The sequence below is a fragment of the Prinia subflava genome, chromosome 1, assembly GCF_021018805.1.
Source record: "Prinia subflava isolate CZ2003 ecotype Zambia chromosome 1, Cam_Psub_1.2, whole genome shotgun sequence".
Taxonomy (NCBI): domain Eukaryota; kingdom Metazoa; phylum Chordata; class Aves; order Passeriformes; family Cisticolidae; genus Prinia; species Prinia subflava.
Window position 1 is genome coordinate 43223208 of NC_086247.1, and position 20856 is coordinate 43244063.

At 37.8% G+C, this 20856-nt stretch overlaps 1 protein-coding gene across 3 annotated transcripts in view; it reads left to right on the forward strand.

The window, feature by feature from the left end:
* NOL4 (nucleolar protein 4) overlaps positions 1-20856 on the forward strand; it is a 117766-nt gene that overhangs the window by 81482 nt on the left and 15428 nt on the right. For all 3 annotated transcript variants that reach the window (XM_063394787.1, XM_063394777.1, XM_063394795.1), the window contains one exon: positions 1433-1546. In XM_063394787.1, the coding sequence (XP_063250857.1) occupies positions 1433-1546 (114 nt within the window). The remainder of the gene's footprint in view (positions 1-1432; positions 1547-20856) is intronic.

Consider the following 20856-nt stretch of genomic DNA (forward strand, 5'->3'; position numbering starts at 1 on the left):
CTGACTCCTCAAATGTAAGGTTTCTGAAATTTTATGAAAACCATAAAATCAGTTGAACCCATATAACGGATCTGTTTTAATGCTGTTGTCTAGGAACTGAATAGGAATAACTACAAAGCTTTCTTCCAAAACTAATTGACATTTCATAGCAGGTTCATATCCATGTTTTTGGGAGTAAGAAAGTAAAACTCTTCAAAAAATACCAAAAACCAAAACCAAACAAAAACCAACCAACCAAACAAACAAACCCCCCAAAAACCAAAACAGAACCTCCCCTCCCAAAAGAAAAAAAAACCAACAAAAAACCCTAACAAGCAAAAAACCACACCCAAACCCCCTCACCCATGGCCACATCCTCAGTAGGCAAAATTTTACATTGTAAATGTAAATTTGAGTTCAATGAAGCTTTGAAAATTTGTGGAAGTTCAGAACTGGGCTCAGTAAATTACAGACTCTGTAATGGGCTTATATGTACATCAGTATCTCTGTTATTATCCCAAATTTGTTTATTTTCTTGGTAGTTCTGATATATCTTTGTATATTAATGAAGAAGATTATTATGAGCTTCATCTTTCAGGAAGATTGTTTTGTATGTAATTAGGAAAAAAAAGCTGCGTAAATATTCTTCCTAGTGAAATGATTGGCAAGATCATACTGGAGTTCATCATCAACAATGACACCAAAAAGATTCTATCATTCCCTTTCTGGGAGGGGATTCGCTGCACCTTTAACCTTAAATGTGTAAATGCTATGAAATTAGTAATGACAGGCTTTGAATAGGAAACATGAACCATATCTAGTTGAACCACAAAATATCTGGAGTGTTGGAAGGCTGGCATTATTGAAAGAAAAACAGGGGTTTTTTTCTAAAGTCGTTTTAATCACATCAGTCATGTTGCAGCAAGGAATGCAAATATTCGTATACTACAGATTGAGGCTGCTCTGAAATGTTCTGACAATCTGTTAGGTTTTGAGTGATGTTTCAACCCTATCACTTGGGTGGGTTTTTTGTTGTGGTTTTCTTTTTTTTTTTGTATGACTATAAAAAACACTACTCATCTCTGTCACATGCTGCACAGGATAAAAAGCCTTTCAGTTTTCTTAACAAGAATCAGACGGCCAGGGTGCTGCTGGAACGCAGAGAATATGCCACTGTCTGTTCAAAGTACAGCCTAATGAGCCAGACTAAACACACTGGACAATAGAGCTGTGGGGGGAGAGGGCTTCTCGTGGATCTGTGGATCAGCTGCGGCTTTAACATCTAACTAGTTTCATTTTTCATCTTTGCAAGTTCCATTTCCCTGTTTTGTTGGTATAAACTGCATTTCAATGAGCAGACTTTCCTGCCTAGGTGACGGTATGGTGTGCTTTGAGAAAGGATGTTGTGGGTTATGCTAGGAATAATCTCTGTGTTTCTTTTTCTCTTTCATAGTCACGACCTATTCCCTCACACCTCACTTCAGCAGTTGCAGAGAGTATCCTGGCTTCCGCCTGTGAGAGTGAAAGCAGAAATGCTGCAAAAAGGATGCGCTTGGATAGACAGCAGGTACTGTGTTCTTTGGGGGTCTGCCACATCCATATTTATAAATGCACTGGACTCCGTCACATAGGATGCCATGCAGAAGGGTGGTGCAGTCCCTTATATGCTTCTTGCTAGCAAGATTAATTGAAATACAAAAGCTGTAGGTTTTTTTAATGAATACACAAGCATGTCTTTGTCTATATTTACATAAGCTGTGTCTAAAATATTTGAGGAGGTCTAATATATTTGTAATGTCCAGCTGGACAAAGCTATATATTTACTTTTTGATGGCTGTAGATTTTCGAAGCATAATGTGTAATCTCTATACAAGAATTAAAAGTAACAGAACATAGAGTGTATATAATGTACATAAATAACAGAAACCGTGCATGTGTCCATGAATCAGTGTCTTTATTTGTGCACGTATTCTCTTTCAAAAAGTGTATGCATTTTAAATATAAGGGGAAATAGTGTTATTGACTGAAAATACCTTTTTTCCTGAAACAGAAGTTACTGTGCTGTATAAAATGCTGTTAACTTATTAGTGAGTTTTTAAAGCTCATATGTTTTTTTCTTGTGTGATTATTCACCTTTTACTACAAAAGGTGCACGTTACAATTTTATTGCCTATTATTTTCTGGAAATTACATGCTTTCTTTTAGGTTTTTAAAATCCAACTGGTAGTTCATTCCAGGCTTTCATTATTTACTCACTTCACAGATACAGTAAATGTTTAACATTCTTATTACAAAGGCTATTATGATTTATTTCTCTTCATGACTGTAAGAAAGTAAAAATCCTAGTGATATCTCATGTGTTCCAAAATGTGCTTCTATCATGGCAGATGAACTTTTATTTTGTGGAATAGAACATTTTTTAAAAGAATATTTTCCTTTTATGCATAGTCCATTGAGTTCTTTCAGATCATGCCCTAACTGTATGAAGGACTACTGCTATACTTATAAAATTGGTAGTTTAGGATCTTAGTGTGTATGTTGCTATTTCTTTTTGCTGTGATATTTTTTGCTAGTATTTACATTATCGTGCTAAATTTGCCTTAAGATTTACAAATCATATGGGATGTCAAAGCACTGTAATATTAAATGTAATTTAGTTTAGAAGAAGTGCTCATTCAGTTTGTGCAGGTTTTATATTCTCTCATTTGCTCTCTGATTTTTCAGTAATAATAAAAAGAAAAGCTACAAAGTCAGTGTGCTCTTAGCCCAAGGGGAACTAGAAATGCCTTGCCCAAACATCTGTTACTTTCATTGCACAAAACTAATGGCTCAATTCCTTGGTTCAGCCAGGGTGAGGCAGAGTTTTCAAGTGATTTAAGTGAGAATCCCATTACGCTCTTCAGGGAACCAGAGACCTGTTGAAACAAAAATCAATATTTAAACTGTAGTCAGAACTCAAAAAAACATATTAATAGGATTTTTTTCTTTTATTTGTACTATTACTGTCACAGAAGGATTTGTTAACATCTCTGGAGGGAGAGGCATTTCTTTATATTTCATTACAGAATTAAGAATCTGTAGTCAGAATATCTCCCAACTGATCACCTTAATTGTAACTGTGATGTTAAAGTAGCAAAGCTGCCTGTGAACAATGGATGTTGGGTTCTGCTTCGTTCATCTCTTCCCCGTTCTTGCCAGTGAGTTCTGGGAACACACTGGAGTTGCAAATAGCACCAGCCATTTGTTTCAGCAAGCAGTAAATTAGCTGAGCTGGTGTAGCGTTGGTGCTTGCAAAACTACTTGTGAATTCAGGACAGATATGCTGAGTAGATATGCGGAACATGCTGGAAAAGAAAATATGGCAATGTGTTGGGTAGCTTCATGAAACTTAGTGAGAAATTTACCCTTCAGGGTGAAATAGCTAAGTCATCAGAAAAGTAGAAAACCTTGGGTTTAACCCCAGTTCCATTGAAATTTAATTATTTATTCCGAGGATGTGGAATTAATGAGCTAGACTGAGAGCAAAGCATTCCATAATATTTCTGAGTGTGGTATTTAATGGACAATAGTGTGCTCAGTTCACATGCTGGGATGGGAACTGGACCTGTATCCTCACCCAGAGAGTGTGACTAATAGGTGTTGGGGTATTGGGTTCTATTTTGCTTGTCTTTCCTTTTTTTCCTCTTAACTTACTGTTAAATTTCCTTTACTTTTCTTACATATAACTAAAATGTGATATTTTCATTATATTTTTTTAAACAGAGAAAGATTGAAAAAATTCAGTTCATCATGTTGTTTTGTAATTCCACAGCTCTTAAAAAAAAAAAAAAAAAGAAAAAGAAAGAAAAAAAAAAGAAAAGAAAAGGAAAAAAAAGAAGTCCCTTATTTTCCGAAATTGTGTGTTATACCTCTGGGTAGACTGGCTTTGAGGATGCCAGTGAAAATTTGTGAGGGACAAAGGGGAAATAAGATAAATAAGCTTTTGATGATAAAAATACCACTTCATAAATTATATCAAGAGATTTTCTGATGGATGACCAGCATTAGAAAGTCTTGGCAAGTAGATTGTCAAGAGGATCCGGCAACAGCACTCATTCAGCACTTCCCCTCAGAGCTGACTGGAAGCATTGCATTAAGGCTCCTTCATTCTTGCACGCAGTACAGTGAAGTTCTTCCTTTTGTGTTCCAGACAGGGGATCTGCCTCCAAGTGAGATGTGGCACTCAGTGCCATGGTCTAATTGATGGGGTGACGTTCTTGTGATAGGTTGGACTCGATGATATCAGAGAGCTCTTCCAACCTAATTGACTCTGTGTTTCTATGATTCGGTAATTTGTATCTCCACCACCTTTTTCAGAATATTACCCAAAACCCATGAATTAATTAAGAACACAGTGAGTGTTATGCCCAATCCTGAAGCTAAGATAAAACTTTGCAGCCTCCTGAACTTCTTTTCTTGTCTTGTTTATACTGTTTCCTCTTCTTCTCCATTTTTCCTTCTCTCTCTGACACAACACAGGCCTTGAGAAGGAAGTTCTGAGTATCTTCCATGTATGTCCCTTGTGGAAGTCCCTATTTGTTAAAATGACATGAATTTCCAAATTAAATAGGGGTTTTTTGCCTATAGTGTTAATTTTAGCAGTGATTTGATGAAAAACCACCTCAACTATTTGCTCAGCAAAAAGAAGCAGCTTAAAAATCAAAACTAAGGATGCTTTTAACACCTCATTTTTTTAAATGGAGTGTTGGCCACACTCATGAGTATTTGCTGTTTCTTCCACAAGTATTAGATGTGAAGGATTTGCTTTATATACCTACAACCCCATGCACACATTTGTTTTCTCTTCTGAAGAAACCTCTTATGTGTCTGTGTTTCTGCACACACAAATACCTCATCTTATGGATTACTTCCTAGAAGTATTTCTGATAGCTGCAGTGGTTAATATAGCCCTGATCTGGGGACAGTGTTAAATGTGATGAAGTTAAGTCTGAATAACAAAGAAACCATCTTTCAACCTATGTCTTAAATTCCATTTATATGGTCTTTTTATTTCCTAACTCAAAAAGTTTCTGTCAGAAAAATCCAATTTAAAAAATAAGTTAATGAAATCTGGTCTCACTGGCGTCACTGACTTACTTTCAATATTGTTTTTTTAATGCCAGGAATTTATTTCTTAATGGGAAAATCAATGCTTTCTTGTCTTTGAGGAAACTAGTAATTTCCCATAGTTGTTGTGAACTGCAACAATAAAAGCATTTTCAGTTTGTGAGACTTCTCTTTAGGAAATATAAATGTATTTACTAGGCCGTGGTAGCTCAGACTGTAATGCTTTGGCTGTCTGACCGTGTTAGATGTTACCTAAGTGCTCTCTTAAGCTTCAGTGCATTTTCATTTTCTTGAGATCAAGCACTGTTTGGTTGGCCAGAAGCTTTAATTCTGAGAAGTTATATATTTGATACCTATTATCCAACTGAAGAATCCTGTCACTTCCACTTTTAAATTCTGCCTGGTACCAAAAATAATTTATTCTGTTGCACAATTTTTATAGATTTATACCTTGAAATTGTTTAGGTTTACTGGTAGTACTGAACAGTGAAATGCTTGTGCCACTTGGCTAGGTTTGGTTGATCTTGGTTGATCACAGCGGTGATCAGGAAGATGGTACAGAGGCAATGCAGAGCTTTTCTCTCTCCAGATGACCTCTGTTGAGTCTGGATACTGAAACAGAGTAACTCTTGAATTTTAAAGACTTTTTTGATCACAGGTGATGAAAAATGTAGAAACAATAACTGAATCAACCTTACATGATTTTGCTTTGGTTAGAGATAGAAGAGGCATTATCTGAATCCTTAAGATTTTCTGTGCTTCTTCTCCTGGGATAATCCTTCAAGATACTTATGACACCCCTAGCAATATTTGGTATGAAGCAGTTGCATTAAGTGGAGGTTCTGAACTACAAAGGACAAGGGAGTCATTAAACAAAATAAGTAGAGCTAGAATATAGCCCTATTCACTTCTATTCATTGCATATGGTGAACAGTAGAACCAGTCTTCTTTTGCCATGCTCTTCACTTTGCATATCAAATTGCATCTTGGTTGGGCAAAAGAAGCATGGTTAAATAAGTAGAAAAATATGGGAGAAGTAACCCTGTCATTATGTCCTGAGCAGTGAGCAGAGGGGCAGGATGCTGGCTTTATGCACTCCAGAGACCTTGGTCATGTGGTTCAATTTGTTGTTCATCACAGAAATGGAAGTTTTGTCCCAAGAGCTGAACCGCTGTCAGTCTCTGTTTGTTCCAAACAGAGGAGCAGGGCTGGCCTATGGGACTCTGGAGAAAGGGGAGCTGGATTAGTGTTGCTACTGTTCTGTCTGAGATTAAAAAGCCATGAAAAGTCTTCAAGGGAAGGTGTAAGAGTAAATAGTATTTTATGTACATCAGTATGCGAGAGGACCTGCCTCTTTATTTTCCCCAAAAAAGATGAACTGATGGAATTTATCTGTGGAAAAGCATGTAAGGATGATAGTAGGAAAAAATGCCTTCCTCTTCATTTGGACACAAGTGGTTTTTTGTAACATCTGCATTTAGTTTAATTGTTTTTTTGTTTAGAATTTGTACTTTTTGTGTGCTGTTGTGTTGCAAAATTTATGAATGAGCATTTTTCTCTAACTGAAATAAGTAGTTTTTGGCAATCAAGACAAAATGTCAGCACTTGGGAATGAGGAGGGAGGATGAAAATAGGAAAGCAGGAAAATAGCTGAATCATAGAGTGATATGACTGCAGAAGTATATGAACCTTTTTATGGACATGTCATGTATAGTTAGCCAGATCATTTAGAAAATTAATGTTGCTTCATTCACAACATGTTGATTTATACCAGTTAGGAGTCTGGACCTTTGAGAATACATTGTTATATTTGCAGATAGAACAGTGGTCACATATGACTGCAAAGCCAGTGGCCTGGGTGCTCTTCTGGATTCAATCCATGTCATTTTAGCCATTTTTACTCCACTTCAGTGACTAATGTCATGGAAAGGCTGTAATAACATGCACAATTTTTTGATCAGCCAAAGGAGGGAGCTACATACACTTCTTTCATCCTTATGCCCCAAGTGTTTGGACATTCAATGTGGGATTCTATTGTAGATACATAGCAAATGACAAGTTGAGCCCAAGAAAAACTTAAGCTCAGAGGAAAATGAAAGTTACTGTTATCTTACATATTTCCCATCCTAACAAAGGCATTTCTCAGTCAGAGCTGGTGCTTTTTAAATTAGTAGTCTCTTCACAGAATGCTTGTCTGTCAGTATTTTATAGAATATACATGATAAGAAAAGGTTATTCTGCATTTAATTTCTTAAAAAATATGTGTTTAAAAGGTACAGTTTCCTTTCATTCCAGAGATTACATGAAAATAGGAGTAGTCAGACAACGTTATAGTCTGATAAAGGTGTTGTCCTCATCCATTCCCTGTACAGACATCACAATACAGCTAACTTGATGTGCTAACCTCAGTTAAAAAAAACTTTGTTGATTTGAGCTTTTCAAATTGACAAGGGCGAGTCTATGTTCACAGAGCATTATGCACTATGATGCTATGAAGAAGTTCTTTGTGATAAACACTGAATGAATTTTTAAGGAAATCTCTCGTCGACATGACAGCTGTAATTTTTTTCTATGCTGTGACTTGTGACCAGCCAAATTAAATATCAGTAATCATTGTGGTGGAGGGAAAGATAACAACTAACTCCCAAGGAAGAAAAAATGTAATGATCCCTAACTGTATGAAGGGCAGCTGAGGTCACTTGGTCTGCTCATTCTGGAAGAAGAGACTGAGGGGACAAGAGGAGGGGCATGCATTGATCCCTTCTCTGTGTGACCAGTTACAGGACCCAGGGGAATGGCCTGAAGTTGTGTCAGAGGAGGTTTAGGTTGGATATTAGAAAAAAGTTCTTCACCCAGAGGGTGGACACTGGAAGAGGCTCCTCAGGGACGTGGTCACAACACCAAGCCTGACAGAGCTCAAGAAATGTTTGGACAATGCTCCTGGGTACGTGATGAGACTCTTGGACTCTTAGAGACTGGGCAGGGCCAGGAGTTGAACCTGATGATCCTGATGGGACCCTTTCAACTCAGCTGATTCTGTGATAATTTTGCAAATAGGCACTTTAAACCCATCCTTCTCAGCCATTTTTTGTTTTGGAGGATAAAAGCAAGGAAAATCTAAAGTTTTCGGTGAATAGGCTGTTAAGGGTATTGTAACATATAGTAATTTTAACAATATTGCTTTTATCTGTTAGAGGAGTAGGAATAGTTGGCTATTAGATTTCTGAAAAATGAATTATGGCACAGACACATATGCTGGGAGCTGACCTAACATTTGACTTTGGATAGTTGTCATAGCAGCAACCCGAAGAGAGCAGATTGGTACAAGCTGGTTGCAGAACTGGATACAGGTACTGTGCTAATGCAGTATCTGAATATTAATAAAAGTGCACATGTACTGCCACTAAGAAAGAACTGCTATGGTTTCCTTCTATTTATATCTAATTCCTAAACTTTTAAAGAAATTGAGGTTTGTGAGGAGATGGTAATGATCTGCCTCCATACAATTTCTGGTGCTGTTTTGCTGCATGTAAAAGGGGGGTTGACATAAAAAAAAGACTATTCAAGCACCGTTTTATTAACAAAAATAATGTCTGGCTGTTGCAGACCAGGAGCAGTTTATGTTTTGATTAAGAAAGGAAGGAAATTACTGGTGGACAAATTACAGGTATTTGTGAAACGGCTTTGGAAGAAACGAATTAAAAATCTAAATTGCAGTGGGCATGGACCTCTATTGCAAGATCACTGTATCTGGCTTTCAGCAGTGATGGGTAAGAGCCTTTTAAACCTTCATATTTGGAGGACAGAGAGAATTTTGTAATTAATGCTCAGCTTCTAAATCTTGATGCTGAGGAGTTTTTACATGCATTACCCTTCATGTATTACCCCTAGAGAGCAGGAAAGAAGGAAGAATGATATACATTTGTGTCCCTGATTTTATGTTGTTCTCTTTCCTGACCAATACAGCTCCCAGGAGGAAGTAAAAAAATTTTATGGTTTTAAAATGTTCTCTGTATTCTATTATTTATATTGTATCGTGGTAACATAGGGCAATGTATTGTTTAGGGCAGATTTGGACAACATTGGTTACAGAAAAGGGAGTTACGCAAAAATATCTCCCAGCTGATGCTGGAGGATGCCCTGCTGAGGCAGTGCTGGTGTGGCAGAAAGCTGCAAATGCAGAGGGAGCACAAAGAAGTGGTTTTGTGTCAGGGTGATGGAGTCCTTGTCACAGCTATTCAGTATGCAGGAGGAGCACATCAACTGTACATCCTTGTAAGAGGTGGAGGAGAAAGCATCAGGAGTTCCCTTCCTTTTGAGTTTGACAGAGCCCAATTTGCTCTAGAGGATGGAAGAAAAAAGGCACTTCACCCAAGTGGCAGCCATGCAGAGGGATAGGGCCATGTCCTACCTCTGTTGTATGTTTACACAAGACCTGAAAAACTCCAGCTCAAAGTGATTTTTGCTTCAGAATGGGAGGATTGTGGAGTCTTAGAAAAGAGCAAAAGGAAGCAGATGGTTCACTTAACATAAAGCAAACAAATAGAAATTGGAATCCCAAAAGAGGCAAATGTCACTTGCAAAGAGCTCAATACACTACAGAATCTTTATTAATAATGGCTTTTTGTGTTCAGACATCTCTTTGTGATTTGGTATTTAATAGGGATCAGAATGACTTCTGTACTTCAGTACTTTATCCTTTTTTATCTGTGTTCAAAATGATCACTAAGATGGCTGTAATGTCCTTGGATACCCACACTCAAGTTTGCATTTCAGGCCTTGTTCACTTCCATCATTTCCCCATCTAGTGTTTATTTTACTTCTAGGTTGGTCTTTGGTTTGTTTTTGTGGTTCCAAATGATATGCCTTAACCACTGAGGCAAAAAAAAATGTTATGTAGGCACCGTTTAGCTGCATGTGGATTATTGTCAGGAGATCAAATTATGTCCAAGTATGGGGAAGCTTAGTTTCCTACCCAGAGTGCACTGGCCATATTGTCAAGGGGAAGAAAATAAATAGTATGCATTGTAATTTTAAATCCTGCTGCCTTTCAAGTCAGTGGCAAAATTCCTGGTTTCAGCAGTGCTGGATAGGGTTCTGTCATTAGCAGATGCAGCTGGAGAGGATGGCGAGGATCACAGGGCAGCCTCCCTCCACTCTCCAGACCTGCCTCCCTCCACACTCCAGACCAACCTACATTAAATTTGCTACATGCGATGGAAACGAATAATGTGCAAGGCATGCAATTCTAAATAATTTCATGCCTTGGATTTTCAGTCAGGCCCCAAGGTGAACAGCTAATTTTTCACCTCAACACAGAGATCATTAAATTAGAAAATGCTGTATTTTTCCAGGCTCTTTATGCTGAGCATGTGTAGTTGAATTTCAAGCTGCTGATTTCTGAATATACTTTAAGGCACCCTGAGCTGCAATAAGATCTCGAATGTGAGGTAAAATTTAAGTCAACGTAAGTTTTCTGTTCTGGAAGTTGATAAAGCTGAAGGCTCAAAAATGGAATATTGCGTTGTTTCTTGGACAGGAACTTTAAAGCAATCTTATCCCCCTTCCTACCATAGGTGGAATGAAAACAAACAGCATTGGGAACAGCATTCTTCCAGGTGTCTTTAACATCCATTTTATGTCAAGGAGGCAGAAAAGGAAAGGACAGTGGAAATGTAGATGTAAGAGTTCTCTATTGAGGTCTGAAGTTGGAGCTTTTAGAGTCAGGCCTTCTGTTCTTCCTGCTCCAGCCTTAAAAGCCAGGGACAGAGAGCTGTTTACTTATCCTTTGCTTTCATATGCCAGGAAGATATTAAATGAGAAGCATTTTCTTGCCTGTCAGATGTTTCTATCATAGATATGTGTCTTTCTTTTCTTATGTTTAGCTAATGACTTCATTGCACACACCCTCCTGCCAACAGCACGGGTAGGGAATAATGTTTCTGGATTAAATTCTGAATAAGTCCCTGTCATCACGCAAAATGTGGGCCAGTTTAATGAAATCGACATAAAGCCAGTGTGCATGAGAGTAACCTTATTTTTCAAGAGAGGCAAATTCTGGTTTTGGTTATTGAATTAGTAAGATTTAAAAGATTTTAGAGAGACATAAATTACTTCTAAATTCCAAACATCAATGGCACAATGGATTCAGAAGTATTCCTCAATTAGAACATGCAGTTCTGCCCACAGAAAATACGTGTAGAAGTGTATGCACAGACTGCTTATATTTGGTAGCAGGAACATGTTTGTGATTCAACAACTGGCTTGATGTCCTAAATTTAGAAACATATTTTTCTAATAAAAAAATTAGACCAATAATAAGCTGTGAGAGCAGGAGCTGAATGCAGTGCTAAATGCTGCTAAAGAGGCTAGGCACAGGACAAGGCAGCCAAGCAGGCTGTGGCCAGCAGCCTGGGCATTGTGCCAAAAGAATTCTCCCCTGAAATGAGAATATTTGGGGAACAGATTTGCACTGCAGTACACGTATTTCATGCTTATTACTCATGGTATTTCATATTAAACTTCAGCTTTACTGTCTCCATTAATAAAGCAAATCAGAAAGTGCATCCTCCAAAGGCCAGTCAAAGTTCATTTCTTTGTTTCCTCCAATGGCATATGCTACTTTGGTTGGATGATTATAGAGTCAAAAGGCCATGCCCCAAACATCACTTCTTATTTGCCTAATCTTTTAAAATACAGAACCCTCACAGTACTGAAGTTAAAGGATGTGTGCCAAGTTCTATAAAAAAATTAGTGCAAGTCTTCAGTAACAAAATATTCTCTTTCTACTAAATAGTTGGAGACAGGGTGTGGAGGTCAGGTTTGTTTGGGTTTTTTTAATACAATTTAAATACCATTTTTAAAAGATTTCTTTTTTAAACAGTAAAATTGAGGTTTTGCCTGAGACAGTATTCATAAAAAGACACCCTGCATTGAATTTATAAGAAAGAATTTTGTTTTCCACAAACATGCTCTTCAAGTTTTAATGCAGGCTTGAAATAAAATAATTAACATTCAAATGTATCAAACATAGGGTAAAATATCTTTAAAATATCTGAACCTACCTTTGAAAAAAGGAACCAATCATTAAGTGAATGCAAAAAAGTAATTGCTCACTCTCTAATGGACAGGAAATCTGGGGTTTGTTGGGTTTTTTTGTGTTTGTTTTTTTGGTTTGTTTTTTTTTTTTTGAAGACCTATAACTTCTGCTGTATTTTACCTGTGGAAACAAAAGGATGGAATCTCCAGCGTGCTTAATTTTTTCCTTTTCAAAGTAGAACACACAGACATTTTTAATTAGTTGAAACTGAGGAAGTTCAGCAATGACCTCGAATGCTTCATGTCTATCTAGGCTGTTATCTGTTTCTAAATGCAGAAGACTTTAATTTGGAATCTAACATAAAGTGCTTTGGTCCATTCTTCCTGCCACATGCTCCAGTACGTGTAATATTAAAAGAAAGTCTGAAGCAGAAGAGAAATAGGAAGAATCACTCAAAATCCAAATTGTACCCCATAGTCTTCCTTTGAGCCTTTTTCAGTGGTTGCATCTCAATATCCCAGATATGGCAGGACTATGGAAAACAGTTTTTTGTCAACAAAACAGGCTGGCAGTGGTGGGAGTGATATCAGTTGTATAGCAGTAGATGAAGAGACCTATAGTGGGAGGCTTAATTTTGTTGACCATGATGATATTGTAGTAATAAATCTGCAAAGCTGGCACAAGCATTACTCCAGTACTCCCACACGCTTCCTTGTGCGCTTCCTAAACATTTGATTCATAAGTTTAAAGATTTTCTCTGTTGGTACTCTGGTGCCACAGTCCTTCTGCACTGAATGGAGTAATGCTAATCTGTCCCAGCTGAAAGTGTTGCCCATCACAGTCACTGGAAAATGGCATTTTGTTAAGGAGGAAAGAAACTCCTGCAGGAGTGCCTTACTGAGATAATTTCTTTAGGACAGTACACATAGGCATGAAAAGTACTGAGATTGTGATAATAAAAGTGGAGCTGCCTGAGGCATAGCAAGGCTTGTTCTGAATGAGAGGAATACACTTCAAAGGAGGAATTTCTCTTGCTTTGCATATTTCTGGTTCAGCAGTGAGTACTGCTATGCCTTTGTCATCATGCATCAGTTTCAGTAATACAGTGATTCATTCAGCACCATTACCTACAGGCAAAACCACTCTTGGGATGGCAAAAGAGGACATTGTTTTCTTGTAGTTCATGTTGTTTCTCTTTTGGAAGAAAAGTCAGATATTCAGACTCCTCCATTAGTACTGTCTGTCAATAAAGAAGCAGCAAAAATGATCAGTAGCTATGATCATCTGCAAGGTGTTGGCCTCTGCAGAGATTGGTTTTGCGGAGGTTTATGTAGCAAGATGACAATAAACATGACATAACCTCTACTTCATTTCCCCTGAAGTTTTACCTTTGTTTTTTTCAGATTTTTAGCTACTCTAATTCCAGCAGGGGCATCCTAGGCCCTGGAGTTCATTATGCAGTGCATCACTTTTGGGATCAGGCATGTACTTGAAATCTCTTAAGAAAATCTGCACCCAGTAAACACAGCAAACCTATGCCCATGGCCCCATGTCCTGAGTGATCTTAGTCTGAGAGCTCTGTGGAGGTGACAGAGTGAAGGAAAGGATCCTTTCATATCCTCCATGTCAGATGTTGCAGGAGTTGGTGTAGTCTTCCAAGGGAAACTTCCTTTACTTTAAAGGAAAATGGTGGCTGGGAGTGGGTGGGGAGGTGTGACTAGAAGAGATGGGGATTCTCAAGGTTGGCTACTAAAAAACAAAGCCTTAATCAATACCTTATCATAAGGTCCAAGGCAAGGATCATGCTGTGTTGTTCTTTGGGTCAGAGTAAAAGTCTGCCTTTGTTTTCTGCCCTATCCTGAGAGGAAGAAATTCTGCATGAGGCTTGGGTCCTAACAAGTCTCTTCCCTCTGCTGATACAAGAGGGAGGAAAAAAGTTCCACCTGCCCTCTCTCCTGTTGTCTTCCTCTGCAAGGCAGAAAATGGGGGCTGAAGACTCTTCTCTTCTTCGCATGACACCTTTCTCTGGCTTTGTACTGCTTTCTCCATAGGAAATGTCATGTATATTTTGTGAAATACACTGTCACCCATAGGAGTTTTGCCAAAACTCAAAGGCATTGGCACGATTCCTCTGTTTATCCAGGCCAATCCTGCCTCTTACACGTCTGTAGCTGCTTGTAACCCGGTGCCAGCCACTGTTGGACAAATGATTTAAATTTGCACTGAAGAAGTCACTGCTGTGCACACACTGTGGTGCACTGTGCAGTCCTGCACTGTGCATCTGTCTCGTATATTGAGACAACTTTCAATTAGTAGGGGTGGAATACCTGGATAACTAAATTATTGCATATAATAAAATTCTCTAGGAAAATAGAGAGCATGATCAGTATAACTTACGAAATAATTTATGAATGGTGATAACTGCAACCTAAGACAAAAACACCAGGAGCTATAGAGAAAATTAACTTGCAAGGATGTTTTCTACCATTAGTCCACCTCAAATGGGATTTCTCAATTGAGTTATGCTTTTTAATAAATTTTTATATTTTAATATTAATTCCTTTAATATTGTTATGGGGAAAAAACACACCAGGGAGACCACATTCAAAAATCAACTATCTAGAACATCACTAAAGAGCAGTAAGTTCATCTTAAGGGCCACAGGAAAAGATAAATGCTATCCCTTTCCATTTGGGTAGAGAAACACAGTCCTTTAGTAGAACACAGTTTCTCTTTCCCCAGGGACTGTGCTAAACTGTAGAAGTAGCTCATCCATGTGTCCTTGCTCAAGCAGCAGCCTCGGTGACCTCTGAAAGCTCATGTTGCACTTCTGCTACCACAGTGGATAATGAACTGAAAATCTGACAGACTATGAGCAGTGAGCCCTCTGCTTAGGTACTGCTCCAACAAAAGTGGTTCTCCAACAGCTCCTTGCAACAGCCATGCAATACCTCTTCCCAAAGGATGTTTTCTGTATTGCAGGTGATGTGGCAGTAGTGAAAAAACAAAGCTCAAATGCTGCAATGTGAAAACACAAACCTTTTATTTAAGGTTAATATACCCATTCCAGTTTATAGATCATGTGTCATTCTATCCGAAATGCAGAATTCTGGCATTTATCTTTCTTCTACACAATAGCACCTTTTTATTTTGATCTTCCTTTTCCATGTCAGTCTGATGCTTTCATTTCTTGTTGAACACTGACTGATGTCATTTTTGATGTCTGGTGACAATGCTGATGGTGACAGTTCATTTCAGTGTTAATAATCTGAAAGCAAAAGAAACCTACTGCCATTCTAATCTGAAACTAAAGCATGGCTTTCTTTTCTTGGCTCTATACCCTGTGTCAGGAGGACAGTTTGGAGATATTTGAAGTGCTGGCAGCTAACTTAACGTTTTGATAGGCACTCTTCAAGTTTTCACATTACTATTGGCATTCCAGGCAGTTTAGATGCCTAACTGGACTCTGTATTACACTCAATTTAACTCAGTTAGACTCTATCAATATTTCACCACCATCTAAAAATTTTATTTATAGTTTTTTATTGGACATGTGAAAAATTTTATACTGGACTTCAAAGCAAAATCATCATTAATACCTAGACTTCTGGCAGTGACATATTCATTACAGTTGCCTCTGCAGGCTGGGAGCACTTTTTTATGTAATCTCAGGTTTTCGGGCCAGAAAATTCTCCTCTGAGACTGATGTGCTCTCCATGTAATGATGAGATAATAGACTCACAGCTAAAGCAGGAGTGTTCAGCTTGGCTGGAATAGCCATCTCCAACTGAGCTACAAATTGTGTAGTATGTCACACAAAAATGGGCTTCTCATTTTTTATACATACTTGATTTAAGTAAGTAAAACGAAGAAAATAATGCAGAGAACGTGGCAGAGAAAAACATAGTCTAGATCTGATAAGAGAGAGTGGAAAACAACTTAGCAGTCCCCCAGCTGCTCCTTATGAGAGGGGAAATATTGTGCAAACCCCAGAACAGCAATTATGTCGCTCTTGATTTCACTGCTGAGTCCACTCTGAATGATCAAAATATTTCCCAGTCTAAGGAATATCTGGCATGAGTTCTGTGGTATTACTTGAACTTTACTTGATGTTTTATTTTAGCCAGCTTGCTCAAATTTGCCTTAAGTACTTCTGGATAAAATCTCAGGCATCTTTTTGCTGGCTGTAAGTAGACCTCATCCATAAATCTAATGCCTTTTCCGGCAATGCTGTTTTGAAGGACAACTAAACTTAATGGGGAAGGAATCTGTCTGAAGGCGCAATTATTTTTTTAAATCTGTCTTTACTGATGGTTTTGGACACCAGGGTTTGGGATTGTCAATAGATTTATCATTTTAAGGAATACTGTGACTAGCCTGAGAGGTGGAGAAATACCCATAGAGAGATATTATGTGACAAATATAAATATATAAGTCTTGAAAAGTTATCAGACAAGAACTCTTTCCCTTAAATAAGATATTGCTGTGTTATATTTTAAGTATTTTCCTAAAGAGCTATAAGATTTTAGCACTCATTTTTCAGGTTTCAGCTATGGGTACAGTACAGCAAGTTGGAATTTCAAGTATATGCTAATTTTGTTATTAATAATCTCTCAACAAGGACTGGAAATTTCATAGAACTTTATTCAAAATAGTTTTGAGGTAAGAAGGCATGATGCTACATGGCAAACAGGTCACACAGGTTAACATTATTATGTGCAAATCCAGAGGCTGTAGCAAATGCTTTGCATTTCTTATTGTGAATACTGAAACTCTGCTGACTTAACTGAAAATTCGGCTTTTGTTCATTCCATTATAAGACAAATAAGGCTTTTGAGGGAAGGTAGTATCTTTCCTTAGATCAGCTTTTGGGCACAGAAGTTCTCCTGGTCTTGCCTTACACTGTCTCCATGCTGAGCTTACAGCTCATCCTACAAGCACATCCTACAACATTAAAAGAAGTCCTTTTACAGGACTATAAATAATCAGTACTTTAGATATGAAGATCAGCCAATGCAAAGGACTACTCTGTAGCTTCATTTGCATTTCAAACTTAGGAAATTATGTAGGTCTATGTAAATATGAATTATATAGGTATATTTTCTTTTTGTTCAAGCCTCACTAGTCTGAACAGGCTTATTTTTTAGTATATTCAGTAGTAATCCCAACACAAGCCTTAGCAACTAGAGAGGGCAGAAAGAATGTGCAATGGAAACCAAAACTGAAGTGAAAATCCACATCCATCGTTTGCAGAAATATAATTTCCACTATTGCTAAGCACACTGAGTCCACAGCCTTACTGTAGAATTAAGGGAAAATATAGCTTACTGTGACATGCCAAAGCAATGTTTAGCTGTCCAGGTTGCCAGGATATTGGCCATAAAATCAAAAGCTGGGTTAAAAACTAGAGAGTTACTTAAATGTAATTAAAGCTAATAAAAGATCCAGTGTTCTGTCAGAACAATGTGTGTCATCCAAGCAGTTGGTAGAATTATCATTCATTAAGATTACCTGACATTTCCCACTACAATACTAGGTGTGCTCTTTGATGATAGCTTCATGACCTTCAGCCCACTGGAATTACATTTACTGTTCTCTATGTCTTCCATCTGTTGAACTCTCTCAGAGATAATTGCAACCATTTTCAATAATGAGAGAAATTTTATCCTGCAAGAGTAGTTTGATCCTTAAGTATATTTACCATTCCTTAAAAAGAAAAAAAAAATCTCTGTTTGCTCTTGACAAAATTGTGGTGTCATTTATACCAAGGGTGTGACACTGGGTACACATGCTTACCCAGTCAAAGTATTTTAGTGGCTAAATTCTGATCTCAGTGTAGAAAAGAGGGGAAAAGCGTTGGGGCTGGAGACTGGTGAGGGTTGACAGGAGTAGTGAAAACAAGGGACAAAGGGAAAGTGACATTATGTGATGTGGTTGGATGAGGAGGTTAAGTGAGCTGAGGCTGGCAGTGTCATGGAAACTGTCCAGGTGGATTAAAGAACTAGGTCCTCACACCAGGTGGTGAAAGAGGACCAGATATTACTCATGACAAGTAATGTGAGTTATTGTAACCAGGAGCTGCTCTGGCTAATTATGGCTTTGCTCCCCATGGGACAAGATTTTTGGGCTTAGGATACTGATGGGAGTCTGAGCACAGAGAGAAAATCTCAAATGGAACCATCAATGTGTGTAACACTGGTGAAATACAAACAAGGAAACAAAAAGCCTTGAGTTGGTGAAGTTGCTCAGGTATCTGGCATCAAGGGACTTGTTTGGTAAGGAGAGGTTAGGATTTGCCAGGCAAGAAGATTGAAACTGAGATGAGGAGTAGAGGGTGAGACTGGAGAAGCAAAGAGGATGGGGTGAAGTCTCATGGATTTTGCAAAGACAGAGCACAAGGTGTACCCAACTGGTTCTGGCAACAGCAGACTGGTGTCTAAGAAGGGGCCAGATTCTGGGCCCTTCAGTGGGAGCCAGGTTTCATGTGGCTTGTCCTCCTTTAAATACCTTGCTCCATGCAGATGATGATGGTTGCTTACCCTGGCAGCTGCTTCTCTGTGCAAAAGCTGAGGTGGGCAGAGAACTCCCAGCCCCACAGTTCTCTGTGGGTATAGCAGGGTGTCTTGTGATATAACTTTTGAGTTTGTTCCCAGATAAAAACTTCAGAGTTTTTAAAAATTAATTTACACAAAGAGAAGCCCATTATGTTGTTATGGTTGCAGAACTCAAGTACTTTACATATGAGGTAACTCTAGATTAAGGTTGCCTTTGTTGCCAGAATCTCACCATCTGAAAAGCACTGATAAAATTCCTATCTATTGGGAGTATTGTAAGGATTAACTGGGTATGCTTTGAAAAGTTTTATGTGGTTTTATCATGTTTCTATTTATTTTACTTTTGATTCAAAGATTGAAGAATTAAATTAGTAGCATTCAAACGAGAAAAATATATAAAACATTATCTCTTTTCCTCTAAAGCCATATTACAAGTTACTGAGACCTAACAAAAATTTTAAAGCCTGCTTTGTTTTTCAAGTGAATGAATTCTTTTTCCTGTGCTGAAAAAGTGGAAGATCATATGCAAATAGGCTTGCCTATTTGTTTGAAGACTTATCTGCATTTGAGTTTTCCTAACCTCAAAGTGTTGTTCTAAAGCAAGTGTTTATTGACAAGAACAACAAGCAATCCACATTTTTCAGTTTATCCTATTAAAAAAGGCAGTATCAAGAAATATGAGGCAAAAGTGTGCTTGCCTTTCTGTCTCTTTTCTAATTCATGGGGAAAAAAATCACACTGACATAGGGGCAATTAAAATCTATTATTCTCAGAGTCGTTGATTTGTCAGTCTGGGAAGTACTGCATTATTGAAAGCAGTAGCTCTGTGCATGTCACCAACCTTGCATTTTTGGAACATTACCATTTATACTCTTTTTGCAGTTTTGTTAGCTCTGTGGTGAGCTAGCACTGGCCATGTGAGCTGATTTGCACACACACTCCATGTTGGGATTTAGATTTATTTACATGTTAGCATTGCCTGCTACTGACAGGGAAGCCAAGGCAATAGTACTGCTCTCTCTTGATTGGACTACACTGAATTTCTGACACTTGTGTATATAAGGGATCAAAACTCAGTGTAGCACAGATTTGCCAGGGCTTTCTATTTCAACAAACTATTGCCTTTTTTGTGTTATTTTGGAGATGGTAAAGGAGATGAGGAACAGAAGGGATCAGTGACAGTGCTAAAGATGTTTCCATGAAGACTGCTTGAAAAGAGCTGTATGTGCTGTGCCTCTGCTGGCAGGGGAACAAGAGGCTGGGAACTGCCAGTGAGCCTTGCTTTTTGTCCTGACAATCTGCACCAACATCATGTTGCTGTGGATGGTTATTCCTCTGTAAACTATTCATTTGCTGCTCAGAGCATCAGTCAGAGCAGGCAAGGGTTTCTTCAATATACTGGTTATGCAACAGCTCATGGAAAATTTTCTTAGGATGTTCTGTCCTTAGAGGGTTACTAAATTGCTTCCCCCGATTAAAAATAAAATCAAATAAATTTTTTATCTATCTGCTTTTTTGTGGAAAAAAGAGTGTTCTCACTGTGCAGACCTTGACATAAAACTGAGACATAAATATCTGGTATATATCAAGTTGAGGACCACATGCTTCCTCTTTTCAAGCCAACAGAGAAATTTGTATTTTAGCATGCTTTTGTACCTAAGAAATATTTTTCCATATTCTGATTTCAATCATTTTACGTGTATTGTGCTCAAGACTTAAATTGCTTCTCCTCCAAAATAAATTCAGAAGAGAAATAATTTAGAGGGATGATTTATTTCTTTTGGCATATACTAAATTAAGATAGTATGAGTCAAATTCTAGATGAACAAATGTTTTATCTGCACCTTGGTCATACTTCTTATTAAAGGTAAATTATAAATAGTTTAACAATGCTTAGTTAATAATTCAAAAGTTTAGTATATTGTTATGATGACAACAGCGTATGTTTCAGGTAGTTAGGTCAAATGCATCACTAAATGGTTAGTTAACTGCTAATGATTGTTTTGATATTAAAGGATTTTTAAAATAAAATTTTAAATAAATAAGCCTTTTCAGTGTAAACATTATATAGGGAGAAACAGGAGGTGCTGAATAACTAACACAGAATATTTCAAAGATCTCAGTTCTCAGTGGAACAACAATACATTTAATTTCTACATTACTTTAAAATCAAAGGCA